General features: G+C 41.2%; 1 protein-coding gene and 1 non-coding gene across 2 annotated transcripts in view; both read right to left on the bottom strand.

Moving 5' to 3' along the window:
* CAST (calpastatin) overlaps positions 1–25,183 on the bottom strand; it is a 142,546-nt gene extending 117,363 nt beyond the window's left edge. Inside the window, exons 1-2 of the mRNA XM_066276809.1 lie at positions 24,883–25,183; positions 9,539–9,601 (exon numbers count right to left, since the gene is read on the bottom strand). Coding sequence (XP_066132906.1) covers positions 9,539–9,601; positions 24,883–24,954 — 135 coding nt within the window. The 5' untranslated portion in view covers positions 24,955–25,183. The remainder of the gene's footprint in view (positions 1–9,538; positions 9,602–24,882) is intronic.
* On the bottom strand, positions 13,511–13,639 carry LOC136336711 (small nucleolar RNA SNORA11). The gene has a single exon (XR_010731538.1). It is a non-coding gene; the product is annotated as a small nucleolar RNA SNORA11 (small nucleolar RNA).
* Positions 25,184–25,568: the final 385 nt, after the last annotated feature.

The following is a 25,568-nucleotide window of genomic DNA, read 5'->3' as shown; positions in this document are numbered from 1 at the left end:
AGCTTCTGTTCAGCTTTAGCTATTAAGGGAAATGGATGCATGGCTTCAGATTTACTGAGTCTAACTCTGTTTTAAGAAAGGAAACAGAAAAAGAAAATGAATAACAAAATTATATTCAGAGAAGCAATTTTTCTTCAAGCACTAAGTGAAACTAAAACTGAAATGTGAATATGATATCATTTCAGCTCTCAATTTCCTATAAGAGAAATGTTTTTCTTCAAAACTATATTGGCAGACTTCAGAGTGATATAGTTCTGGACTGTACTCAAGTCCAAAAATTCTCTCCTTGAGCTCACATTAGACCACTTAGGAATCAGAGGCTCCATCTGCAAAAGAAAAGGCTCGGGGATGCGCCATTAATGTGAATCACCCACCCAGAAGTCCAGAGCCCTAAAGTTTGGGATCATTAGAATTAATTCATGAGTTCTTTCCAAATAATGCCTTGCTTATTTGCAACTGTTCAGTTAGTTAATAAAACCATTTACCTATAAACAACTGGACAACGGATGAAGAAATCTAACATGTGATGCATCCTAGACACACTTATCTCTTTTTGTATATAAACACTGATTTCAACTTCTTTATTTTTTAGTCTGAGGTCATTAGATAAATCCACGTATGACAGTGAAAGAAGAGCCATCTGGGTAGGATCTCTACTTACTTTGCACCCTCACAATCTTCACAGAAACAATTACTGCCCCAGTGAATAGTAATAATAATAAAGTAATAGTAATAATAATAACAACAATAGCAGCTAACATTTACAGAGCCCTTTGTATATCCCAGGCCTTGTTCTAAACACTTTGAATAAATGGTCTCATTGATCTTCACATTAACTCATGTAGAGCTATTAGTATCTCCATTTTACAGTTGAGGAAAAGTGCCCTTAGTGAGACAAAGTAATTTGCTTACAGACACAGAGCTACGAGGGGACAGAGCTGTGATTTAAATCTAGGCAGTTGGACTCTGGAGCTTGCACTCAACAGCTGTAAGAGGCTGACTACATGGACATCACAGACTGCTGGCTGACACACTGAGTGGTGTCTGTGGCTCTTCAACACTTCCACAGATGACAGAGAAGGTGCTGTCTCTCTGGTCTCAGAAGGGCACAAAATATTTTTTCCTGAATTTCATAGATTTCCTGAGTTTTTCTCAGAATTCAACCTGATTATGTATCATCTTAGGATAAATAGGCTGTTTGAATGTCGACATAATACCTTGTATTTTGATTGTTCATTTTGAACCTAAATTTATGGACTGCTCATGAAGACCTATTAGACAGGTTCCACATAAGAAATAATTCTAGCATCTATGCATACAAGTTTCAATCCCAGGAAGGTAAGCAGCAACCTAACTTATTTCACAAAATACAGATAGAAGAAGGTGAATGCACGAGAAACCATGCACAGACTCCAGAAAAGAGGAGACGTGAAATGCTGTGATGGTTAAATATCTCCAAACTCAGAAACCCCAAGTACCTCGGCTGCAATTCAGGAACAATTAAACACAACAGAACAGAGTCTAAAAGTAAAACCCATTTTACAGGTTAATGGTTTTCACCAAAGGAAACCAGAGAAGACTTGATTCAAGAAGCTAAACGGTACCATTCTGGAAAACCCCAAGGCTTCTAGTATAAAATACTCTTGCTAGCAGTTTCTACTCTTCTCAGACAAGAGGAAAGAACTTCACTGAACACCAGAACAGTCAACTGACAGCCAAAATCTCTACTCTAATGAAAGCCAATGGAACTGTATTGAAAAACACAATTGGTGAAGCATTTGTGACTTGAGTTGTGAAACAGAGCAAGCCTACACACCTGGAAGACCTTTTATTCAGAAATGCAACAATCTAGAAAACCTTCCTCATGAGGCACTCTACCTTTACTCCCTGTTGGTGCCTCTCTTTGTACACCATTGTTTCTTCTTTCTAAACTAAACCAAGGTCACAAAATCTGAGGACCAATTTAGCAGCAACTAAGCAGTTCAGTGGAGCGGCACAGGGTGTGGGGGGTTGTGGAAAGGGTGTGGAGGTGGTATGTTGCAACCTGGGGGAGTAGTTGTCCTAGGTCAACAGTCTTATTGGGGCGGGATAAGAAGAGCCCCATTAGCATTACACGCTAAGGAGTGAAGCATTTCTATGCATTTCATTTCATGTAGATAATATTGTTCTGTGCTGAATGAAAGCCTGTTAGATAATGGGGATTTTACCGGTAGTGTACACATCTACCTGCCAAACAGACGTAGATCTGAGGCAGTTCAGCTAGCCTGAACACGGCCAGGCAGGGCTGTGGATGGCAAGCCCTGACTACTGACAAGCTCGAGATGTAGACAAAGCTCTACGTAGAAATGAACGAACAAAGAGACCTGGTCTTTAAAAAGCACTGCAGAGAAAGAAAGGGAGCATCATTTCCTGAAGACTGGAAAAGATAATAGCTCTCACAAAATGATATGCTACAAGAAGAAAATTTTAGAAGAAGGTCTGCATTTTTAATAAGAGACAAGATGGTATTACCTCCAGGGAACCCGAGTAGAGAAGTACAGATGTAGAGCAGACTGAGATGGAAAGATGACAGAGTGAGACAAAAAGAAAGATAAGGGAACACTAGAGAAGAGTACAAATAAACCCCAGAAGTTAAAAAGGCAAAATTTAAGCCTGTAGTGTGTTTCAAAGAGCAGAATTTAGATGATAGACGTAAAAATAGGGGGGCTAAAGTTCAGAAATTCTCCCAGAATACAAAGGTAAAGGTCAGAGAGAAAATTGTGAGGCAGATAAATTAAAACAAGAGCAATAATTAAATAGACACTGATAAAATCCATGCATAGACACATCCTGGCAATATTTTTAAATGGTAAGAACAACAACAACAAAAAACCATGTATGCACCAAGGCAGAGAAAACAAGCTTTCTTAAAATAAATTAGAAGTAGACTTTCCCAGGTGTTTTCTCTGTAGCACAAAAAGCTGGCAAATCATGGAGCAACAGGTACAGAACTTTTGAGGGAATAAAACTGTTATCCAAGAATGTTATACAATTTTCGACTTCTTTTTCTTTTTACACAAAGCAAACAGAAAAACATGCTTACATCCACACAGACTCACCTTTTGTCCTCCTTCTCTGAAAAAATTATCTTAAAAAGTATTCTAGTCAATGGAAAAATAAATCAAAATTTACCATAACAAACAAGCAAACAAAAACCAGGGAAACAGAAGTACAAGAGAATTTTGGAACTTCCCTTAGTCAGTTTATCCTTCCAAACCAGCCAGTGGATTCCGGCTTGGCTGCTCGAGTCTGGAACTTCAGGTAAGCTGCTAAAGTCGGTATATATAATAAGTATGAACATATAATATCATCTCAGTAGTTATAACTAGGTGGTAAGACAATACTGGTTTTAGATAATACTGTTTTTTTCCCCACAAGTACATATTTTTTAATTTAAAAAAGACTAATGTTATTAATAGAAAAAATATTTTTCTTAATGGAAATATCAAATACCTTTTCCTTTAAGGCACAATTTCTATTCTTTTCAATTTCTATTTCTTTTTCCTTACATATAAATATATATCTATTATTAAGTTTGAATTCTTTTTTTTTTTTTTTTTACAGAGAGAGTCAGAGAGAGGGACCAATAGGGACAGACAGACAGGAAGGGAGAGAGATGAGAAGCAAGAAGCATAAATTCTTTGTTGTGGCTCCTTAGTTGTTAATGATTGCTTTCTCATATGTGCCTTAATGGGGGTGGAGGTGGGGCTACAGCAGAGTGAGTGATCCTTGCTCAAGCCAGCGACATTGGGCTCAAGCCAGTGACCATGGGGTCATGTCTGTGATCCCACGCTCAAGCCAGGGACCCCATGCTCAAGCCGGTGAACCTGTGCTCAAGCCGGTGAGCCTGTGCCCCAGCCAGTGACCTCGAGTTTCAAACCTAGGTCCTCCAACTACCAGTCCGACGCTCTATCCACTGTGCTATTGCCTGGTCAGGCAAGTCTGCATTCTTAAAATTGGCTCTGTATAATGGTACCAGTCTCATGCTTCAACACAGCATAGGTCTTCATTGAAGTATACTGCCTAAAATGCTCACACGCCCCCAGGGTGGCCAGACGTGTTAGTCAAACACTTTAATAGATTCAATTGAAAATTTGAAAAGACTTCCTGTTCCACTGTATTTAAAGGGGCTGATGTTAAATCTTTTCATTCTTCTTTTTCTTTCTTTCTAAGTCATTTGATCTTTGGCTTGTTAATCCTTACAACTTTTGGTCTTATCATTCCTCTACACCAAAAAGGACTTAACACATTCACAATGATTATAAAAACAAACAAGAGAAGTGAAGGCAAAAATTAATGAATGGGACTACATCAGACTAAGAAGTTTTTGCTCAGCAAGAGAAACTGATAATAAAATAAACAGAAAGCCAACTAAATGGGAAATGATATTTTCAAACAACAGCTCAGATAAGGGCCTAATATCCAAAATATATAAAGAACTCATAAAACTCAACAACAAACAAACAAACAATCCAATAAAAAAAATGAGAAGAGGACATGAACAGACACTTCGCCCAGGAAGAAATACAAATGGCCAACAGATATATGAAAAGATGCTCATCTTCTTTAGTTATTAGAGAAATGCAAATCAAAACTGCAATGAGATACCACCTCACACCTGTTAGATTAGCTATTATTAACAAGACAGGTAATAGCAAATGTTGGAGAGGCTGTGGAGAAAAAGGAACCCTCATTCACTGTTGGTAGGACTGTAAAGTAGTACAACCATTATGGAAGAAAGTATGGTGGTTCCTCAAAAAACTAAAAATAGAACTACCTTATGACCCAGCAATCCCTCTACTGTGTATATACCCCCAAAACTCAGAAAAATTGATACGTAAAGACACATGCAGCCCCATGTTTATTGCAGCATTGTTCACAGTGGCCAGGACATGGAAACAACCAAAAAGCCCTTCAATAGATGACTGGATAAAGAAGATGTGGCACATATATACTATGGAATACTACTCAGCCATAAGGAATGATGACATCGGATCATTTACAGCAAAATGGTGGGATCTTAATAACATTATACAAAGTGAAATAAGTAAATCAGAAAAAACCAGGAACTGCATTATTCCATACGGAGGTGGGATATAAAAGCGAGACTAAGAGACATTGATAAGAGTGTGGTGGTTACGCGGGGTGGGGGGAGAGGGAGAGGGAAAGGGGGAGGAGGAGGGGCACAAAGAAAACTAGATAGAAGGTGACAGAGGACAATCTGACTTTGGGTGATGGGTAAGCAACATAATTGTTTGACAAGATTACCTGGACATGTTTTCTTTGAACATTTGTGCCCTGATTTATTGATGTCACCCTAGTAAAATTAATAAAACAAAACAAAACAAAAAAACCCCAAACAAATATATTCTCATAGATATTTACTCTACTCCAATCTCAAGCATTTGCATTACAAATGCGGCATAATCAATGCTATTTTAGTTGCAAGATTCTATTAAAATTGATGTAGAGTCTTGTCCAGATAGCTCGGTTGCCCAGATAGCTCAGCTGCTTAGAGCGTCGTCCGGGAGCCAGTTCAATCCCTGGTCAGGCTGCATACAGGAACAGATCAATGTGCCTCTCTCTCCCTCCCTCCCTCCCTTCCTCTCTTGCTAAGATCAATAAATAAAAATTTAAAATTGGTGAAGACACCCAAGGACCACTTAGTGGCTGACTAGGGGTCATATTCCAAACAATAAGACCTATTTATGATAGCAGAAGAGAAGGGGCTCCGAAATTCACAGAGCTGCATTCATCCCCAGATGTCTGTACAAACAGCAATATGGTAGTGGTTCTTACTCAACCCAGTGTTTTTTCTCCTGGCTGTAACTTCCCAAAGTCCTCCTCTGTGCTGCTTTTCTTATATCTCCAAATGAAATGCAGCAGAGTAAATAAAGGAGGAGAGAGAAGTGCCAAGATGTACCCCTGAGCATAGAAAGAAAATTTTCAAACTGACTTTGCTTGAAAGGCCTGGGTCTGCCCTTGGAAGCCTGAGCGGTATGTTTACATGTGTTGAGGACAACACAGTATTCACCTTTGGGGTAAATACTGGCGTGAAAATGGATCACCAAAACCCAAACTAAGCTTCCTAATCTTACCTCTTGTTCGACAGAACAGTAGGTAAGAAAAATATTTAGGATGAAGAATCAATTTTGGGAGGTCTTTCTCTGGTAATCCTGAGAAGAAAACAGAATGGTAAGCAACTACAGTGTACATGATCTCATAACTGTAATCAAAAAAGCTAAAAGTATGCCTAATGCAGGATTTCCTTGAGCTGTTTCCAGAGCCACAATATCTCCTCAATGACTTCTTTACCCATAACATAAAGAAGTAGAGGCATAAACAATTAGAGATTCCTTGGGACAGACCATACTGGAAACATACCTTGAATACCAAATCATCCTGCCCACAGGTCTGTCCACCCTATTAAATAGATGCGGGCATAATTTGGTGACATAATAGTTTTCAACCTCTGACTCTATAAATCTTCCAGTGATTTACACCATGGGTGCAGGGAAAAGCCTCTGGCACATCTTTGCTTCTCTTGGCCAGGACAAGAAGGACAGACTGATATGTCCAGACTTTGCACCAGGACAGGAGTTGTAAATCTGAATTTCTCAAAAATGTTATGAATCAATGGCAGAATTGCTTGAATTCCTGATAAAGAGAAGAAAAACTTCTCTTTCCATTCCTTGGGGTAGAAGTTCATTCAGCTTTTTGGTTTGAAACGGAAAGTACAATCTCCCTCTACTGACACAGAAATCTCAAATTTTGCTCTGGCTGCATTTCTAACAAGGTTTCTTATCAGTTTTGCCAAACCCTTTATAAAAATGAAGATAAGGTATGTTATAGTGCAGGTATTACAGAATAAAAAGAAGACGAAGTCCTAACACTGGGCTAACAGTTGTTGGCTAAACCCACAATGCCTGTACACTCCAGATGTAATACTTAAGCTTCCATATAATAATAACATAATTGGTAAGAATGAGCCTATAAGAACTAGCCTACTGCCTGACTGGTATGGCACAGTGGATAGAGCATCAACCTAGGGCACTGAGGTTCAAAACCTCAAAGTCACCTATTTGAGCATGGACTCATCTGGCTTGAGCACAGGGTGGCTGGCTTGAGCATGGGATCGTCAATGTGATCCCATGGTCACTGACCTGAGCCCAAAGGTAGCTGGCTTGAAGCTCAAGGTTGCTGGCTTGAGCAAGGGGTCACTGGCTCACCTGGAGCCCCCCCCCCAGTCAAGACACATATGAGAAAGCAACCAAGGAACTAAAGTAACACAACAATGAGTTGATACTTCTCATCTCTTCCCTTCCTGTCTCTCTCCTTCCCTCCCTTTCTCTCTCTTTCTAGCAAAGAAAAAAATAAAAGAACTAGCCTACTAGCCACTTGACTATTCAAAAAAGATTTCCTCTTTTGTATGAATGGTTTAATCTTGATTAATATTAATAAAGAATAAAAAATCTAAAAAACATTTTCTGATTTGGAGAATAAAGAAACACTAGTTTTTAAACAAAAAATTATTTGATAAAAAACTTATTTGAGAATACATTTAAGAGTAGGATTGATAAAGAAACAATGATATTATATAGATGTTAGGTGAACATGATAACCACTATACTACGGAAACGGGCATATATAGATGTTAATGCTTGTAAAAAGCAAAAATGTAGATTTTCATATAGAAATTTATTTTTTAATAATTTAAGCAAGATATAGGATAAAATATTAGTAAAAATTTACTTTTACTTTTTCAAGACACATTTGCCATGGGTACAAATATTCACTACTAATCTTTAATTATTAATAAATAATCAAAATTATATTTTCATGGGTATTGGTACTGGAAAGCAGAGAATTAAACCTTAGTGCAGAATTCCCGACAGGTTCCAGCCACTACATCGTCCTTATATATTGAATATATTGAAATACATTGAATAGTTCAAACTGCAGAAAATAAGCAGAAAGAGGAGCTAACTTTCTGTAAATCTATTGATAAAATAGAGAAAAATAAAATGATCTCACTTTATGCTTTCTATATTTGCATGTTCCTTTCAGGAGCTATTTTAAAAGTTGGAAATGAAACAATTTCTATTGAATGAAGATGAACATATTTACTGAGATTTCAAAGGTAAAAGGCAGCAAATGGGAGGCAGGTCCAGTGCCCTCTGGAAGGCCAGCACTGCCACATGACCCTCCCTGGAGAAGCCGGCCAGTGTTGACGCTGCACACAGTGGTGCATCAATCAGTGAAAGGACAAAGCACAGGCTCACAGAAAACCCATCACAAAGTGGTGAGATTTGGTTTTACTAGTATTTCCACAGACTCAGTCTAAATAAAAATAGTTCTTTCTCTCTTCCTTTTGTTTAGGAACTTGAATGACCGGTTAATCTAGGCCAACACTGTCCTTCCATGAGCTCTAATGAAAAAAGATGTCCTCATGTGGAATCTAAGAATAATAGAAACAAACAAACAAAATAGAAACAGACTCATAGATACGGAGAACAGATTTTTGGTTGCAAAGTGGAGGGGAATTGGGGGGCTGGGTGAAAAAAGGCCAGGAATTGAGAGGTACAGATTGGTAGTTACAAAATAGTCATGGGGAACATAAAGTACAGCACAGGGAATATAGTCAATGATATTATAATTGCGGATGCTGACAGGCAGGCAACTGAAGTATCGGGGGGAATCAGGTTGCAAAGTACATGACTGTCTAACCACTATGCTGTACACCTGAAACTCATACAAAATAATACTGAACATAAACCACAGTTGAAAAACAAATATTAAAATAAAATAAAAAAATTTTCCTCTTCCACTGCAACATTTGGTTTCCCTTTCTCAATCTGCCATGTTCACAACAAAACATTTACAATTTACAATACCTACAGGGAAATACCCTAAATCACTTAGTTCTATTTCTAAAGGTTCTTTTTCCTGGAGTGCTTTATTTTTTATTTATTTCTTACTGATTTCCACTTATACTCTTGAATCACATCTTAGTTATAACTAAATTTACCAATATTCCCATAGGAGCACTTTGCTACCTCATTATTTGTTTCAATATAGAGTTCACACCTGATTGGTGGCAGCACAATGGATAGATTATTGACCTGGGATGCTGAGGTCCCAGGTTTGAAACCCCTGAGGCCACTGGCTTGAGCATGAGCTCATCTGGCTTGAGTACATGCTCACCAGCTTAATTAAGTACAGGGCTGTTGGCTTGAGAGTAGGATCGTAGACATGACCCCACAGTCTCTAGCTTGAATCCAAGGTCCCTGGCTTGAGCAAGGGGTCACTGGCTTAGCTGGAGCCTCAGGTAAGGGCACATATGAGAAGCAGTCAATGAAAACTAAAGTGATGCAACTACAAGTTGATGCTTCTCATCTCTCTCTCTCCAAAAAGAAAAGAAAAAAATGAATGAAAGAAAAAGACAGAATTCACAATTTAAAAGCATGAGAAAATAAAAACCTAGTATTGTGGAAATTACCTCATCTTCTCTTTTATTTTCTCCTGATTTGGAAGGTGATCCACTGTTTTTGTCATAGACTTGCTATAAGAAAAAAAAAGATAATGTTTAATAAAGGGAGATGATACAAGATAATATATATTATACTAGTGACTTTAATCCCAAAGGGCTAAATATACAGACTGTTAAGAACAGGGACCTCTTTAATCTTCTTCCTGATAATGTTGATAATTCTACACCCACCAATGTGGGTGGCTTTCAAAATCAAGGGACACTTCAGACATGGATTTGAGATGTTGAAAGGCAGTCTGTAATTAATCCGACACAGATCTGATGGTGATGCCAAGGTGGCATCTCATCTCCTACAAAATGCCTCATGGACTTTTAAAGCCCAAATTGCCAACAAAGGAGATATCTGGTTCCTTATGGAGATGACGTGTCTAAGGACCATGCTAAAACCATACTTAGGCCTCAATTCAGTATGGATAAGAGGGAGGACCACAGCTTCCAAGTAAACCATCACTTCTGACAGCTCTTGGGAATCCCCTACAGTTCTTGTTAAATAGTCACCTATACAGAAAGATAAACCCTGAAGTAGAAAGACCATATCTGCAGCTTCCATTTATAATGGCTTTACAATTTCATTATGTCCAGAAACAGAATTATTTTTCTCACTAGGACACTGGGAATGAAAATAAGTATTTATATGTCGTACCTAAAAGTTTCAAGTAATTTACATGGCCTTCCAGAGGGCACTTGACTTTCATGCTAAGGTCATTTATTGATTTTTTTTGAAAAAAAAGTTTTGTGTTCCTGAAAAGAGTGTACAAAGAATAATTTTATTTTATATACACTGTGAGATATGCAAAAAGTGGGAATAGGAATACTACATATAAAAAAAAAAAAAGCCCTGCTGGTTGGCTCAGTGGTAGAGCAGGAGCCTTGGCGTGCAGGAGTCTCGGGTTTGATTCCTGGCCAGGGCACACAGGAGAAGCGCCCATCTGCTTCTCCACCCCTTCCCCTCTCCTTCCTCTCTGTCTCTCTCTTCCCCTTCCACAGCCAAGGCTCCATTGGAGTAAAGTTGGCCCGGGCGCTGAGGATGGCTCTGTGGCCTCTGCCTCAGGTGTTAGAATGGCTCTGACTGTGGTAGAGCGACGCCCCAAGATGGGCAGAGCATTGCCCCCTGGTGGGCGTGCCGGGTGGATTCCAGTCGGGCGCATGTGGGAGTCTGACTGCCTCCCTGATTCCAACTTTGGAAAAATACAAAAAAATAAAAAATAAATAAATAAATAAAAGCTCATCATTGGCTTTAATCCCAATCAGCTTGAGTTAAATCAAAATATAAAATTCCATCACATTCCCTAGAGCAGAATAATAACATAGATATGTAGGTAATTAAAATTATTCAAAATAAGAAGAGTGGCAAGAACAGTAACAATAATTTATTTATTTTTATTTTATTTTTTTATTTTTCTTTTCTTTTCATTTTTCTGAAGCTGGAAACAGGGAGAGACAGTCAGACAGACTCCCGCATGCGCCCGACCGGGATCCACCCGGCACGCCCACCATGGGGCGACGCTCTGCCCACCATGGGGCGACGCTCTGCCCACCAGGGGGCGATGCTCTGCCCCTCTGGGGCGTCGCAGTAACAATAATTTATATTACCATTATTTACAAGGCACTTTCATATACATTCTTATTTGACAAAAGAGATTCATGTGATTTTGTAGATTAAAAAAAACTAAGAATAAGAGTCATTTGGTGTGCTTTTCCAAAGGCATACACCTAGTAAATGAGAAAAGTTTACAAAGTAAGTCTTCTGACTTGAAATCTGGTGTATGTCACTATACCAGGTTAAATGGAATAATATTTCCTTTAATCATATCAACAGATATTTTAGTAAACAACAAAGCCGGCCAAGGAATGCCAGACACATGGGTAAAACTTTTCAATGGTCTTTTTGGGTGAAATACTAGAAAGAAGTCCCTTTCATGAATAGAAATTTCTTCCTTAAAAGAAAGGCTCTCAGGACTTGTGAGTAGAATTCCCAGAAAAGCAGGCGACCGCTGCAGTAGCTCGGTGGATGAAGCCCTCCACAGGGCTTGTTTTATCTACTCGCCCCGCTCAGAGTTTGTTGTCCACAGTTCGGAGCAATCAGTTCTGAGTAGTGAATCTTGGGGAGGAAAGAAAAAAGCCATTTAAAAGCTCACATATATCAGAGCAAGGTGGGAATTGATACATTTTAGAATAACTGGTGACCAAAAGATTCCTAAAGGCCAGACTAATAGGAAGAATTATTCAACATTTAAAGACAGAATATGAGAGAGACAGATCTGCAATATTTACCCAATCTGTCTTCTTCCAGAACTGGTAATTTAGAACTGTGATAGCACATTCATTTATTATTTCCAATTCTGTATCTTTGTCAGATTAAATATAGGTAATAACACAATAATATCCACTGTTTTACTGAGCATACTGTTTAGAGCAGGGGTAGTCAACCTTTTTATACCTACCGTCCACTTTTGTATCTGTTAGTAGTAAAATTTTCTAACTGCCCACCGGTTCCACAGTAATGGTGATTTATAAAGTAGGGAAGGAACTTTACTTTATAAAATTTATAAAGCAGAGTTACAGCAAGTTAAAGCATATAATAATAATTACTTACCAAGTACTTTATGTCGGATTTTCACTAAGTTTGGCAGAATAAATCTTTATTAAAAAACTTACTATAGTTAAATCTATCTTTTTATTTATATTGAATACTTTGGTTGCTCCGCTACCACCCACCATGAAAGCTGGAACGCCCACTAGTGGGCGTAGGAACCAGGTTGACTACCATTGGTTTAGTGTCTCATTTACTTGCCAAGAGGAATTATTATCCCAGTTTACAAATGAGAAAACTTCAAGAGGCAGTTTGCTCTTGTCTAGTACAAGGTTCCATGTTCTCCACAAGGTCTCATCCTGCTTTCTGTCAGGTACCAAATACACATTGTGATTTATTACCCTACAGTAAATACAGCCTTTTCTCTCTAAAATATTGACATACAGGTATTTTTTCTTTAGCAATTTTTAGAAAGTTGCTTCCTGATGGTGTTTAAAAATTGCAGTCTGCCAGATTAACCAATAATATCAGTTACTTTCTTCCACTGAAACACTCAAAGTCCCTCAAAGTTACATTGGTTCCAAATACTAGTTTGGGAGGGATATATATAACCAATATTTTTTAAAGGTAGAGTTACGATGACAATTTATAAAAAATTATGTATTTTAAAATTGGTATTTTGTCATTTCAAAAAAACTTGCTCTCAATAGGAAGCTTTTTTAATACTCAAAAGTATAATGACATAAATAAAAATCACATAACCAAGTGGCAAAGTTTTTTTAGGAACTATATGGATTATATTTTTTCTTTTCTTTTTTTTTTTTTTTTTTTTTTTTTTTTTTGTATTTTCTGAAGTTATTAATAGAAACAGGGAGGCAGTCAGACTCTCGCATGCGCCTGACCAGGATCCACCCGGCATGCCCACCAGGGGGCGATGCTCTGCCCATCTGGGGTGTTGCTCTGTTGCAACCAGAGCCATTCAAGCGCCTGAGGCAAAGGCCATGGAGCCATCCTCAGTGCCCAGGCCAACTTTGCTCCAATGGAGCCTTGGATGTGGGAGGGGAAGAGAGAGACAGAGAGGAAGGGGAGGGGGAGGGGTGGAGAAGCAGATGGGCACTTCTCCTGTGTGCCCTGGCCGAGAATCGAACCTGAGACTCCTGCATGCCAGGCCAATGCTCTACCACTGAGCCAACCGGCCAGGGCTCATTTTGTTTTTCTAATCTGGTTTTTTAGTTTAAAATTTTTCTAACATACAAAATGTTGAAAGAATAATACATTGAATTCCAATATTCCTACCACTTGGATTCCAGAACTATTAACATTGTTACCATATTTTGCCTTACTTTCATATAGAAGACAGATGCATTATCTTATTATTATTTTTTTCCATGTATAGGGTATCATGTCACAGGAAGGTCACAGTGTTCGGACGCCTGTGAGTAGTAAACCCAAGTTCCTATTGGATGTGTTGTAAACAGAGGAGTCATGCTTCAGGTGCCCTGTTCTGATCACATCCCCCTATCTTATTATTTTATAGACAGATCTATCTGTATTTGTATATGTACCTGCATTTGAAAGTAAAATAAAAATATCCTGAAACTTTACCCCTAAATACTTGACCAAGCATATCCTTAAATTGAGGGCTTTTTTTTTATATATAACTCCAACACTGTCTCCACTCTCAGAGGATTAACAAGAATTACAATGCCATTCAATTCCCAGCCAACAGCAACTTTATACATGAATCATTGCCCTGACCACTTCCTGGGGCTTTTTTCAACACTCAGCATTGTATTAATGATATAAAATCAGTTATAGGTTTTCACTGAGAGAGGTTCCAAGTGCCTGATGTTTTAATTCATAGAATAATCAAGCACTTTCAACAAAATTAAGATGGTGAGAAGAAATATTTGGGAAGGATCTATGTCAAATTTGATCCAGTTTAGGAACCTGCAGGAAGGCTTTATAGGAGCAACGAGTGGAAACTTAGTCTACTGCTACATGTGAGGCTGGTGTGGTGGGAGGGCAGAAGCATGAGTGGGGAGAGACAGGTCAGGAAAGAGAACTGAACCACCAACCTGATAAATCTGAATTTTCTATATGAGAAAAAAGAAACTAACCTGTTCTAAGCATCTACTCTGTGCCAAGATGGTGCTAGATATCCCCCTATGTGGTCACCTTTACTTCCTATGGCAACTGTTGGGGTATACACTGCCACTTCATTCTATGGATAAAGAAACAGAGGATCTAAAAAAAAAAAAACCAAAAAACCAGAGGATCTGAGGTGAGGTTTTCCTTGGTCACACAACACATCTGCAGTCTTTGGCTAGAGAGGAGCTGTGCAGCATCTAGTTAAAGGCTAGCTGAGACGCTGAGAGTGCGAGTCACATCAAGAAAGTCTCAATCCAATGCATTAAAGTGAAAACACACACACACACACACACACACACACACCACCACCACCAACAACAACAACAACAACAACAACAACAAAACACAAAAGCAAAACAAAACTTTCTGTTTTAAAACTGGTTGTTTTATAAAACTAATCAGACACACAATACTTATAAATTTCAGCTGATACGAACAGCTGGGGATGAAGCCAAAGACGGGAAGAACAGAAGGCCATCCCTAAAGCAGGACAAAACTCACCGGGAAGACAGGCCACGGAGGACATGGCGCAAAGACGCAGGTAGAGACAGGGTGAGCACCAGGAGTCCAGAGGCAGGGAAACAAACCAGACAGAGGGCTTTCCTTTCACCTTCAAAAAGGAGTAAGTTTCCAAACTATTTCCAGCTTCTGCTATCCATATATTTGACAAAGACAGCTGTGTTTGTCTTCATTTGGAGGTAGCATTTATATGATAAATCTTCTACCACAGCAAACTGTAAACCTGTGAGGAAATCCACAAGAGGCAAGAGCAACAGGCCCGGAGCCTGTGCTCTCACCGCCAGGGACCTTCCAGCACCCGGGCACCCTCCCGACTGTTACCCAGACACACCCTGTACCATGCACAGCCCAGGCTATACCTTGCACAGAATAAGATAAAACCAAACAAACTTCTACACATGTAAAAGAGAGAAGGCAAATGAGCTTCCCCAAGTCCAAGGCAGCTGTGAAAGAGGATGCAATATTAGTTGGTTTCCGAAATGTCTGTGGGGTGGTCGGAAATGGGGGACGGTCAGTGAGGAACTCAGACCCGGGAACTTTGGCTAGGGCTGCCTGCAAAAAGGGCGCCAAAAGAAACTTCCCAGAAGTCCTTGGGAAAAGAGCGACCGTCTGTCAGCCAGTGAGATTTGACCACGTCATATTAGCCCGCCCACCCTAGAGGACCCCTTTAAATACCCCTCACATGGTTTAATCCCTGCGACTCCTCTGGCCTCTGTCCCTCCACCGAGGACCTCCTCAGGCGGGATGCACGCTGTACTAAATAAAGCCTTGCTATTCCACACTTCATGGCTATGGCCCCTTCCTTCCATCTCGGTGGGGAAAAATACCTTACAATGTCCTTGCTTTATAATAAAAAAAAATACAGATTTTTTTTTGGGGGGGGGTGACAAAAACATTCTAAAATTAAACCGAGGTGATGCTTGCACCATTTTGCGAATATATTAAAAAATATGAAATTGTATGTTTTCATGTGTGAATTTATGGTTTGTGAATTATTCCACCCCCCCAAAAAAAAGAAGTTTAGGAAAACAATAAAGGTTATTTGAGAACTCAAAAATTTTCCTTCTTCAACTTGGAGACAAGCATGGAGATCAATATCTGCATGTCCAGCGACAGCTGTGTCAAAACCATGACGCAAGTTATCGTGGTGCCCTCTGGACTTTGTCAGCGCCCAGAGCTCAGCTCCCCTGCTTCACTACCACTGCACCTACGGAGGAAGGCTTGTTTCAGAGGGGAGGGGCGGGGCGGGGCGGGGCGAAGCATCGGGAAGCCTCCGGTCAGCAGCGGGTCCCTTCCTTCCCTGAGGGCCACGTGCACCTGCGGCACGTTTGGAAACACGCCAGAGCCCAGGGATTTGGAGTTAGTTTGTTTAGGGCGGGTCCAGGGCAGGGATATATTCTTCTAAAACTCTCCAGCTGATCTTCATGTGTAGCTAGGGTTGGAACTCACTGGTGTTGCGGGGAGATTTGTGGCACCACGACTGGAAGTGGAAGTTTCTGCTCCCCCCGGCACCCCAGCTGAGTCAGCCTGCATGGGGGTTTCTCCGGGTCAAGCCGGCTGGGCAGCTCTGGGCCTCCCAGGGAAGCTCTGATTGCTCAATGGAGGCGCACCGGCCTCACGTTCACACCGGCATTTCCTGACTGACAACCTTGCCCTAGGCATGGTATATCATATCTTCATATCAGCACGTTTCCATTTTCTCAGTACAGCAAACAAATTAGCACTTTATTGTAGACTCTCTTGCTTACTGATTACTTCATAAACATATATTTTGCCTTCCTAAACACATGGTAAATTTTATTCTTTTTTTCCTAGTCCTGCGGTGGGGGTGTGACAGAATTCTTGATTAAATGACTACACTTCCACACACCTCTAGATGTTCCCCGTGAAGAACTTCTGCTCTTCTCAGGTCAGTAAATTAGATAAAAGGACCAAAAGCTGAAAAAAAGAAGTTGAAAAACTAAGAGACAATGTGCAAATTGATATTTCCTTCCAAATCTCGTAAAATCTATTCCTGTATGCTTACTGGTGGTGGTGCAGTGGATAAAGGGTTGATCCATAATGCTGAGGTCGCCGGTTTCGAAACCCCAAGTTTGCCGACTCTGAACTCAGGCTCGTCAGCACAGGGTCGCTGGTGTGAGCAGAAAGGATCGTTCACACAATCCCAAAGCTTGCCTGTTTGAGCCCCAAAATTGTGGGCATGAAAAGTTCAAGTTGAGCAGGGGATACTGGCTCAGTTCCAGCAAGGTACATACAAGAAGCAATCAGTGAAATCAACTACAAGTTGATGCTTCTCACCCTTTCTCTCCCTTCCTCCCTCTCTCTCTCTCTCTCTCTCTTTCAAAAATAAAATAAAATAAAATAAAAATAAATATATTCCTGTATGTATTTTGCTTGCTAAAACAAGATTGTTCAGCAAATAAGCAGGACCAAGATGTAAAGCTGGTTTTGCTTTAACACGGTCTCCTTAGAGCAGATGTGGGCCAGTCACCTCAAGGCGACATCCTACCCTGAGCCTTCCCTGTTGGGTAGCAGGGATGTTGCTGCCTGGATGGATGGCCTCAGGCTGGCTTTGGTCAGGGGGAGGCACTGGCAGGAGACTGGATGTGGTGGGTAGGTGGTATTTCCCCATCCTCTCTGCCTCTGGGAGCCTCTGCAGTAGGGTCTCTTGAAGGACAGGTCAATGGCAGTTCTTACTTCTGCCAGGTGATCCAGTTCTTCCTTCCATCTTTCCAGCCTAGGAATGGTAGTAGCTTCCTGCAATTTCTAATCTCTGGTTTGCCTCAGCCATTCCAGCTAGCTTCCCAGAATCTTCCATAACTGGGTTAACAATTCCTTGCATTCCATTCCTGATAAATTCTAAGAGGACAGAAAGAACATGGATCTGAAAGGCTATATGACCTTGGGCTAATAATTTAACCTTTCTGTGTTTTTTTTCCCCCCTTGTAAAATGGAGCTAATGGTCCCTACTCCCAGGGGCTGGCATGTTTATGAAATGAGCTGATGTTGATGAGGAACCTGGCCCATTGCCTGCTTCATTTTAAGAATACAATAAAAGTTATTCCCCTCCCTTCTTTTTCTCTGGCACCAATCTGATTGTGGTAAACTATTAGACAGCAAAATGAATATGAAATGTAAACAAAGTTAAAAGGTTTTATTTTTAAAAAGATGGAACTAGGTCCATCTGATAAGTTTATGTTTACTACTTTGTCTATCTCATGACTGTATATTATATTAGTCTCACATTTCCATAAGAAAATGAAGTACACAGGGAATAGAGAAGGCATTTCCAATGGTGACAGGGATGAAATTTAAATGTGCGATTTCCATGCTTTAAAGCACTTTGGAAGGGTATGGTGTGTGTATGTGTGTGTGTGTGTGGTGTGTGGGCATGTGTATGTGTGTGTTGGTGTGTGGGCATGTGTGTGTGTGTGTTGGTGTGGGGGCATGTGTATGTGTGTGTGTTGGTGTGTGGGCATGTGTGTGTGTGTTGGTGTGGGTTGCATGTGTGTGTGTTGGTGTGTGGCATGTGTATGTGTGTGTTGGTGTGTGGGTATGTGTGTGTGTGTTGGTGTGGGGGCATGCGTATGTGTGTGTGTGTTGGTGTGTGGGCATGTGTGTATGTGTATGTGCGTGTGTGTGTTGGTGTGGGGGCATGTGTATGTGTGTGTTGGTGTGTGGGGATGTGTGTATGTGTGTGTGTTGGTGTGTGGGCATGTGTGTATGTGTGTGTTGGTGTGGGGGCATGTGTGTATATGTGTGTTGATGTGTGGGCATGTGTGTGTGTGTTGGTGTATGGGCATGTGTGTATGTGTGTGTTGATGTGTGGGCATGTGTACGTGTGTGTTGGTGTGTGGGCATGTGTGTATGTGTGTGTTTGGTGTGTGGGCATGTGTACGTGTGTGTGTTGGTATGTGGGCATGTGTGTATGTGTGTGTTGGTGTGTGGGCATGTGTGTGTGTGTTGGCATGTGTGTATGTGTGTGTTGATGTGTGGGCATGTGTATGTGTGTGTTGGTGTGTGGGCATGTGTATGTGTGTGTGTTGGTGTGTGGGCATGTGTGTATGTGTGTGTTTGGTGTGGGCATGTGTGTGTGTGTTGATGTGTGGGCATGTGTACATGTGTGTGTTGGCATGTGTGTATGTGTGTGTTGGTGTGGGGGCATGTGTGATATGTGTGTTGATGTGTGGGCATGTGTGTGTGTTGGTGTATGGGCATGTGTGTATGTGTGTGTTGATGTGTGGGCATGTGTACGTGTGTGTTGGTGTGTGGGCATGTGTGTATGTATGTGTGTGTTTGGTGTGTGGGCATGTGTACGTGTGTGTGTTGGTATGTGGGCATGTGTGTATGTGTGTGTTGGTGTGTGGGCATGTGTGTATGTGTGTTGGTTTGGGGGCATGTGTGTATGTGTGTGTTGATGTGTGGGCATGTGTGTGTGTTGGCATGTGTGTATGTGTGTGTTGATGTGTGGGCATGTGTATGTGTGTGTGTTGGTGTGTGGGCATGTGTGTATGTGTGTGTTTGGTGTGGGCATGTGTGTATGTGTGTGTTGATGTGTGGGCATGTGTACATGTGTGTGTTGGCATGTGTGTATGTGTGTATTTGGTGTGTGGCATGTGTGTATGTGTGTGTTGGTGTGTGGGCATGTGTACGTGTGTGTGTTGGTAGGGCTGCAAGTTGCATAGATGAAGCAAGACTGGCACAATGTGACAACACTGAAAATTATTGAAGCCAGGTGCCAGGCACATGAGAAGTTCTTTATATTAGTCTCTCTTCCTCTTTCATAAAAACTCATGAAAAATTTTGTGTCCTCTTATCTCAAGGACACTAGTCACCCAAAGGCAATATCCTAGTCATTTTACTTGGTTTTAATACTGAAAACCCCAACTCATAGAGAAGGCTAGTTTGAGAGGTATAGTATGTTTTAAAAAAATCAGAGTGCAGAAAGTCAAGAAAATGGTATATAATAAATGGCAGTGTCAGTAAAAATATAGATAATGTAAAAAGAAAGCAAAAAGAAATTCTAGAGCAGAGAAATACATGTAATAACTAAAATGAAAAATTCACTAGAGGCATTTTCAAAGGAAGATTTGAACAGGTAGGTGAAATATAATAATAACTGGAAGATAAGACAACTGAAGTGATCGAGTCTAAGGAACAGAAACAAAAATGATTCCAGAAAAGTGAACTGGGTCTAAGGGACCTCTGCAGGAGTCCCAGAAGGAGAAGGAGAGAAAAAGAGGCAGTAGATTATTTAAAGAAGTAACAGTCTAAAAATTCCTATATTTGACGAAAGATATGAATATAAAAAAGAAGCTCAACAACTTCAAGTAAGATAACCTCAAAGAAATCCACATTATAATCAAACTGTTGAAAAACAGTTTGAGAAAGGAAGTCTCAAAATCAGTAAGAGAAAATGACTTGTCACATACAAGGCATATTCAATAAGACCGCAGATATTTCCTCAGAAGCATTAAAAGTCAGAATTCAGTGGGCGAAGTATTGGGTGAGCATGTGAATAAGTTGGAAACCCTGTGTACTGGTGGTGGGAATGTTAAATGGTACAACTGCTTTGGAAAACAGTAAGGTGGTTCCTCAAAAAATAACTAAAATGAAAGCAGTCGAAGTGTCTATTCTCAGATGAATGGATAAACAAAATGTCATATACATATACACAATGGGATATTATTCATCTTTAAAAAGGAATAAAATTCTAACTTATGCTATAATGGATGAATCTTGAGGACATTATGCTATGAAGTAAGCCAGCCACAAAAAGACACATACTGCATGATTTCATTATATGATATTCCTAGAGTAGTCAAAATCGTAGAGACAGAAAGCACAATGGTGGCTGCCAGGGACTGAGCAGATAGAGAAATGGCAAGTTAATAATCAAAGGGCATAAAGTTTCAGTCAAACAAGATGAATAACTCTAGATACTTGTTGTATAACCTTGTACCTATAGTCAACAATAATGCACTGTATACTTAAAAAGTTGTTAAGAAGGTAGATCTTATGTTAAATGGTCATACAATAGAATTTAAAAAGGAAAATGGTAAAGAACACCGATACATGAATATAATGCTATATATCTGACTGTACGTATGTATGTAAAGCAAATGGGGATGTATTGTTTAGTGGGTATAGACTTTCAATTTTTTAAAGTTCTGGAGAGAGGTGGTAGGGATGGTTTCATAAGAATATGAATATATTTAATTCAACTGAATTTTACATTAAAAATGGTTAAGGTGGTAAATTCTATGTTATGTGTATTTTACCACAATAAAAAAAGTCAAGGAAAAATAGAATAAAGATGGGTTGCTTAGAGAAGTCTTATATTCCACTGAGACAACCTACTCAGAACTAATTCATCTCTGCATCTCAAATGACCACCCAATGTTTCTACCTCTAGCAAGCTTTGACATTCTTTAAAAAGCACTTGTAAAATATAATTAACTTCCTGGGAAGTCTCAAAAATGATTAAAGAAAATTATCAGCAGACATCACTCTTAGTTTAAAAGTCTTATCTGCAATGGGAAGCAAACTGATTTAGAAATTGCCACCTAAAGACTAACGTGTCTGACCTCCATTCTCTTGATACCTTAAAGCCCATGCTCTTTTAGCAGACACTATAATTTGCATTCCTACTCCTAAACATCACTGCAGCAAAGTGGTCTGTCCAGCCACAGAAGTCTTGTGACAGACACTCTCCCTAAGGTGGCTGCAATGATGAGCGTTTTACGTGACTGGGCTCCTTGCTTACGCTGCCACAGGGCCCATAGGTCTAATTAGGCTAAGGAACACCTTTAATTAACATGGCCTAATTAAGTCAACTGGGGACTCAGGAATATGATTACTGGGGTAAACCATATTTACTCTTCATCATTATGGTGCTCATCAGATGTTTTTCAACTCTAACTTTTTACATAATTCTTCAGAAGATTAATGATATTGATGTCATACAATATGGAAACATACATTGTAATGTTTCATTGAATGACTACAGGTGGCATTCCCTTAAGTAAACATATCACAGACATACCTTTTAATTATTTTATTTTTCCTAAATTTTTTTAAGTTAGTTCATGCACAATTTTTTCAGTATTTAAAGGAACCTACTAAAGATATTTTAGTTATAGGATTTACCAAAAGCTATATATATCACACCTCTCTTTCAAGTTTTGTACAGTGGTTATGAGGGGTGATCACAGACCAGACCATTTTGAGAATTAAATGAAAGTTAAGGATCATTTTTCTATAACAAAATATACATATGCATACATAGAAGCCCACCAGTAAATCTCCTAAAGGTCTATGCAGACAATTTGTAACATATACATGCATATATTTATATATATATATGATATATATAGCTTATATATATATGATATATAGCTTTGAGCACTTGAAATGTGGTAAGTGAGAATTGAATTTTGAAGAATTAATATAAGCCTGACCAGGTGGTGGCGCAGAGGATATAGCTTTGACCTGGGACGCTGAGCACCTAGGTTTGAAGCCCAAGGTCTCTGGCTTGAGCCCAAGATCTCAGGCTTGATCAAGGGGTCACTAGCTTGGCTGTGACCTCCGGTCAAGGCACATATGAGAAAGCAATCAATGAACAACTAAAGTGATGCAATTATCAGTTGATACTTCTCATCTCTTTCCCTTCCCCTCTCTCTCTCTCTCTCTCTCTCTCTCTCTCTCTCTTTCACTTAAAAAAGAGAATATGAAAAAGAAGATATAAAATAAATGATTTTCCCAAAGGTCACATGTTGAAATAATGTTTGTGATATAGTGTGTTAAATAAAATATATTATTAATTTTATCTGTTTCTTTTTGCTTTTTTTATGTGGCTACTGAAAAATTTTAAATTACATACGTGGCTCACTATATTTCTATTAGACAACACTGGTTTAGAAAGAAGTCCAAGTTTGGCCACAGGCATATTGCTGATTTTAGGAGATTGCTACTAGCAAACAATTCCTATAACGCTATAGTTCCAAAACTGGATTCTGAGAGGTTTTAGCAAAAATGCACATCACTCTTAAAAGTAACAAGAGTGAAAGCATAGATTTAAACTACTTTCATCCAGATATTCCCACATAATTTCCTGAAGAGAATCATGAATTTGGAAAAATTCTGCTATTAACTCTGAACCAATGACATCCATATTTGCAGATAATTAATGTGGTGCATTTTGATAAGAACCTCAGAACAATAATGACTCAAAGAAAACTTTTGCTTTTAGTACAGCAATAAGATGCTAAATTTTAAAAGCCCAGAATACATAATGGAAAACATTCATGAAAATATATATCAGGGGAAACTGGAATTCCAAATATTAAAGGTATATATCCTATGGTACTTTGATTTATGAATCTAATTAGTCTTTTAAGTGGTGCCTATTATCACTTCCATTTTATAGCTATGGAAACAGGTTCAAATGGGTTGACTCATTGCTCTTTGAGAACAAGAATTCTATCTTGTTCTCCATTGTGTACTTGGAGGCTAGCACTTTGCCTGGCACATAGTAGATGCTCAGTAAAATGACCACTGGCTAATAAGTAACAGTTTACTAATTCCAAAACAATATATCTCCTAAAGAGTGTCTAATTACAACATTCTTGCTTGTTCCAGTACCACAGTGCTGGCAGAGTGGTGTACTTAACTAATTTAAAAAGAAATCTTTACCATAAATCGGTGGGACATAAATATATTCACTCTCTTGGTTAATAAAACTTTAGTGTATTTTTTTTTTTTTTTTTTTTTTGTAAAGCAATCTAATGTTAAATCATGCTTCCTGGTTCCTACACATTACAAGTGCCAGCTTGACTGGATAGCACGCCAAATTGGTTGGCCTGGCATTCAAAGCACTAAACAAATGGGACATCTTTCTCCCTCATCCAAAGTAATAAAATACAGAGCAGCACTACTCCCCTTCCACTTCACACCCCCCCCCCCGCCCACACACACGCAAGGGTCTTAACCTCACTCATTTGCTTCTGCTCCTTGGAGTTTTGGTTTTTCTCCTTGCCCCCATCCCAGCTGCCTCTTCTCCTTTGCGTAGGATATTGCACGACCAACGAAACTACTCTAAAAGTATTAACCTTACTCATCATGGGTTAAAAAAAACACTAGATATTAGCTCTTAAGAGCTAAATCTGAGTTCATCCAGGAATCAGCATCCTGAGGCAGAATTCCTCCAGCAGTAATTCCTGTTTCATTCAACTTCTGAGCGCGCGCCGAACCCGGTTCTGCGCACAGACTCGCACGCCCGAGTGCGCTCCCACATACCACTGCAGGGTGAGTCTCGGCCTCTCCCGGAACCCAACCTGAGGATCCGAGAGGAGGTCGCACCCGGTCCCCACCCTCTCCCTGGCAAACCCGGACAATGCTTCGTCCTCACGCCCAGAAAGACAATGTGAACACACTCCCTTCCCGGTCCTGCCTAGGAATGACCACTTCTATTTACCGTCTTGTACCACCAGCTCGCGAACGCCATGGTGGTTCGCTCTGGGCCGAGCGGCGCAGACCCGACGGGGACTCCGGGTGAGGTGCTGAGGCGCGAGGCTGGCGCTCCACCTGCCCTGGGCTTGGCTGGCACCGAGCTCGGATAGTCCGGCAGTTATCAGGGGGGCGGGCACCTGGGCAGGGCCTGGTGCGACCCCGCCCCGAACGGGCTGGCCCCTCCCCCCACTAGCTCCGGGCTAGTTAGGGAAGATGTGTTATTTCTCCAGGCAGCCACACCCTGCAGTCCAACCTGACACGGAGGACAGGTTCCTGCGGTCCAGCTGAGCGACCCCACCCACTCTGGTCCCCTTTCATCACTATCATTTCACTTGGGTCTCACCAACCAACTTTTCCCGGAGCGGCCCACCCGTGCGCGAGCCACGCCCAGTGCGCTCAGCCCAGGCCGGGGGACCCCGGGGCCACCCCCGCCACCTGCCCTGCGGTGGGCGCCCCTTCCCAATAACGGGAGGGGCACCCGGGTAGCAGGCCAGGCCAGCCGTGCCAGAGGAGGCGGCCCACGGCTCAGGGCCGGGGTCCTCCCGGGCACAGCCCCGCGATCTGGAAGGGAGCCACTCACCTCCGGGGTGTGGCGGGCCGCTGCAGCTCGGGGCCGCGCGGAGGCGGCCGGCTCCGGGCCCGGCTGGGACATGGCGAGGCCGAGACAGGCGCTGCCTCCGGGAGGGCGCAGCAGAGACTGGAAGGGAGGCCGGGGCGGGGCAGGGCCGGCGGGCGCGCCCGTGAGGCAGCTTTTCCGACCCAGCTCCGAGCCCGTGCAGGGGCTGCCCCTGCCCCGCTGGGCCCTCCCCTTCCTGCACGCTGCTGGCTGCGGGCTGCGGGCCGTCGCGGTCGGGCCTGAAGCTTAACACCCTCGGCCCCGCGTCTTCCCTCGGTGGCCCTCCCCGCCCTCCTCTCCCAGGGCTGCTCGGTTCCCTGTAGGTCACACGGAGACGAGCTGAGGTCGCCAGGTTCCTTCATCGACTTGCTCAGACTCCTCGTGCAGCTGTGCAAAGGGAGAGCGGGACCCGGGCGTGGCTGGTCTCCCCAGACGCTGCCTCCCAAGAACCCGAGAATAGACATCTCTGAAGCCTGCCCTCACTTAGCTAGAAGGTTTTACCAGCTCGAATCTGGCCCAAGCCTGGACCGTCTAGAAAAGAAAGCGGATCACTTTCTTTGTGTGTTTGTGTATGTGTGTGCGCGTGCCTGTGCATGTTTTATGTCATTTTACTTTGGGGGTGGGGCAAATTGGAAGTTTAATAACGTTTT

The sequence above is a fragment of the Saccopteryx bilineata genome, chromosome 4 (assembly GCF_036850765.1).
Source record: "Saccopteryx bilineata isolate mSacBil1 chromosome 4, mSacBil1_pri_phased_curated, whole genome shotgun sequence".
Taxonomy (NCBI): Eukaryota; Metazoa; Chordata; class Mammalia; order Chiroptera; family Emballonuridae; genus Saccopteryx; species Saccopteryx bilineata.
The sequence above is the reverse complement of the archived record's forward strand: the minus strand, read 5'-3'. Positions and strand labels throughout refer to the sequence as shown.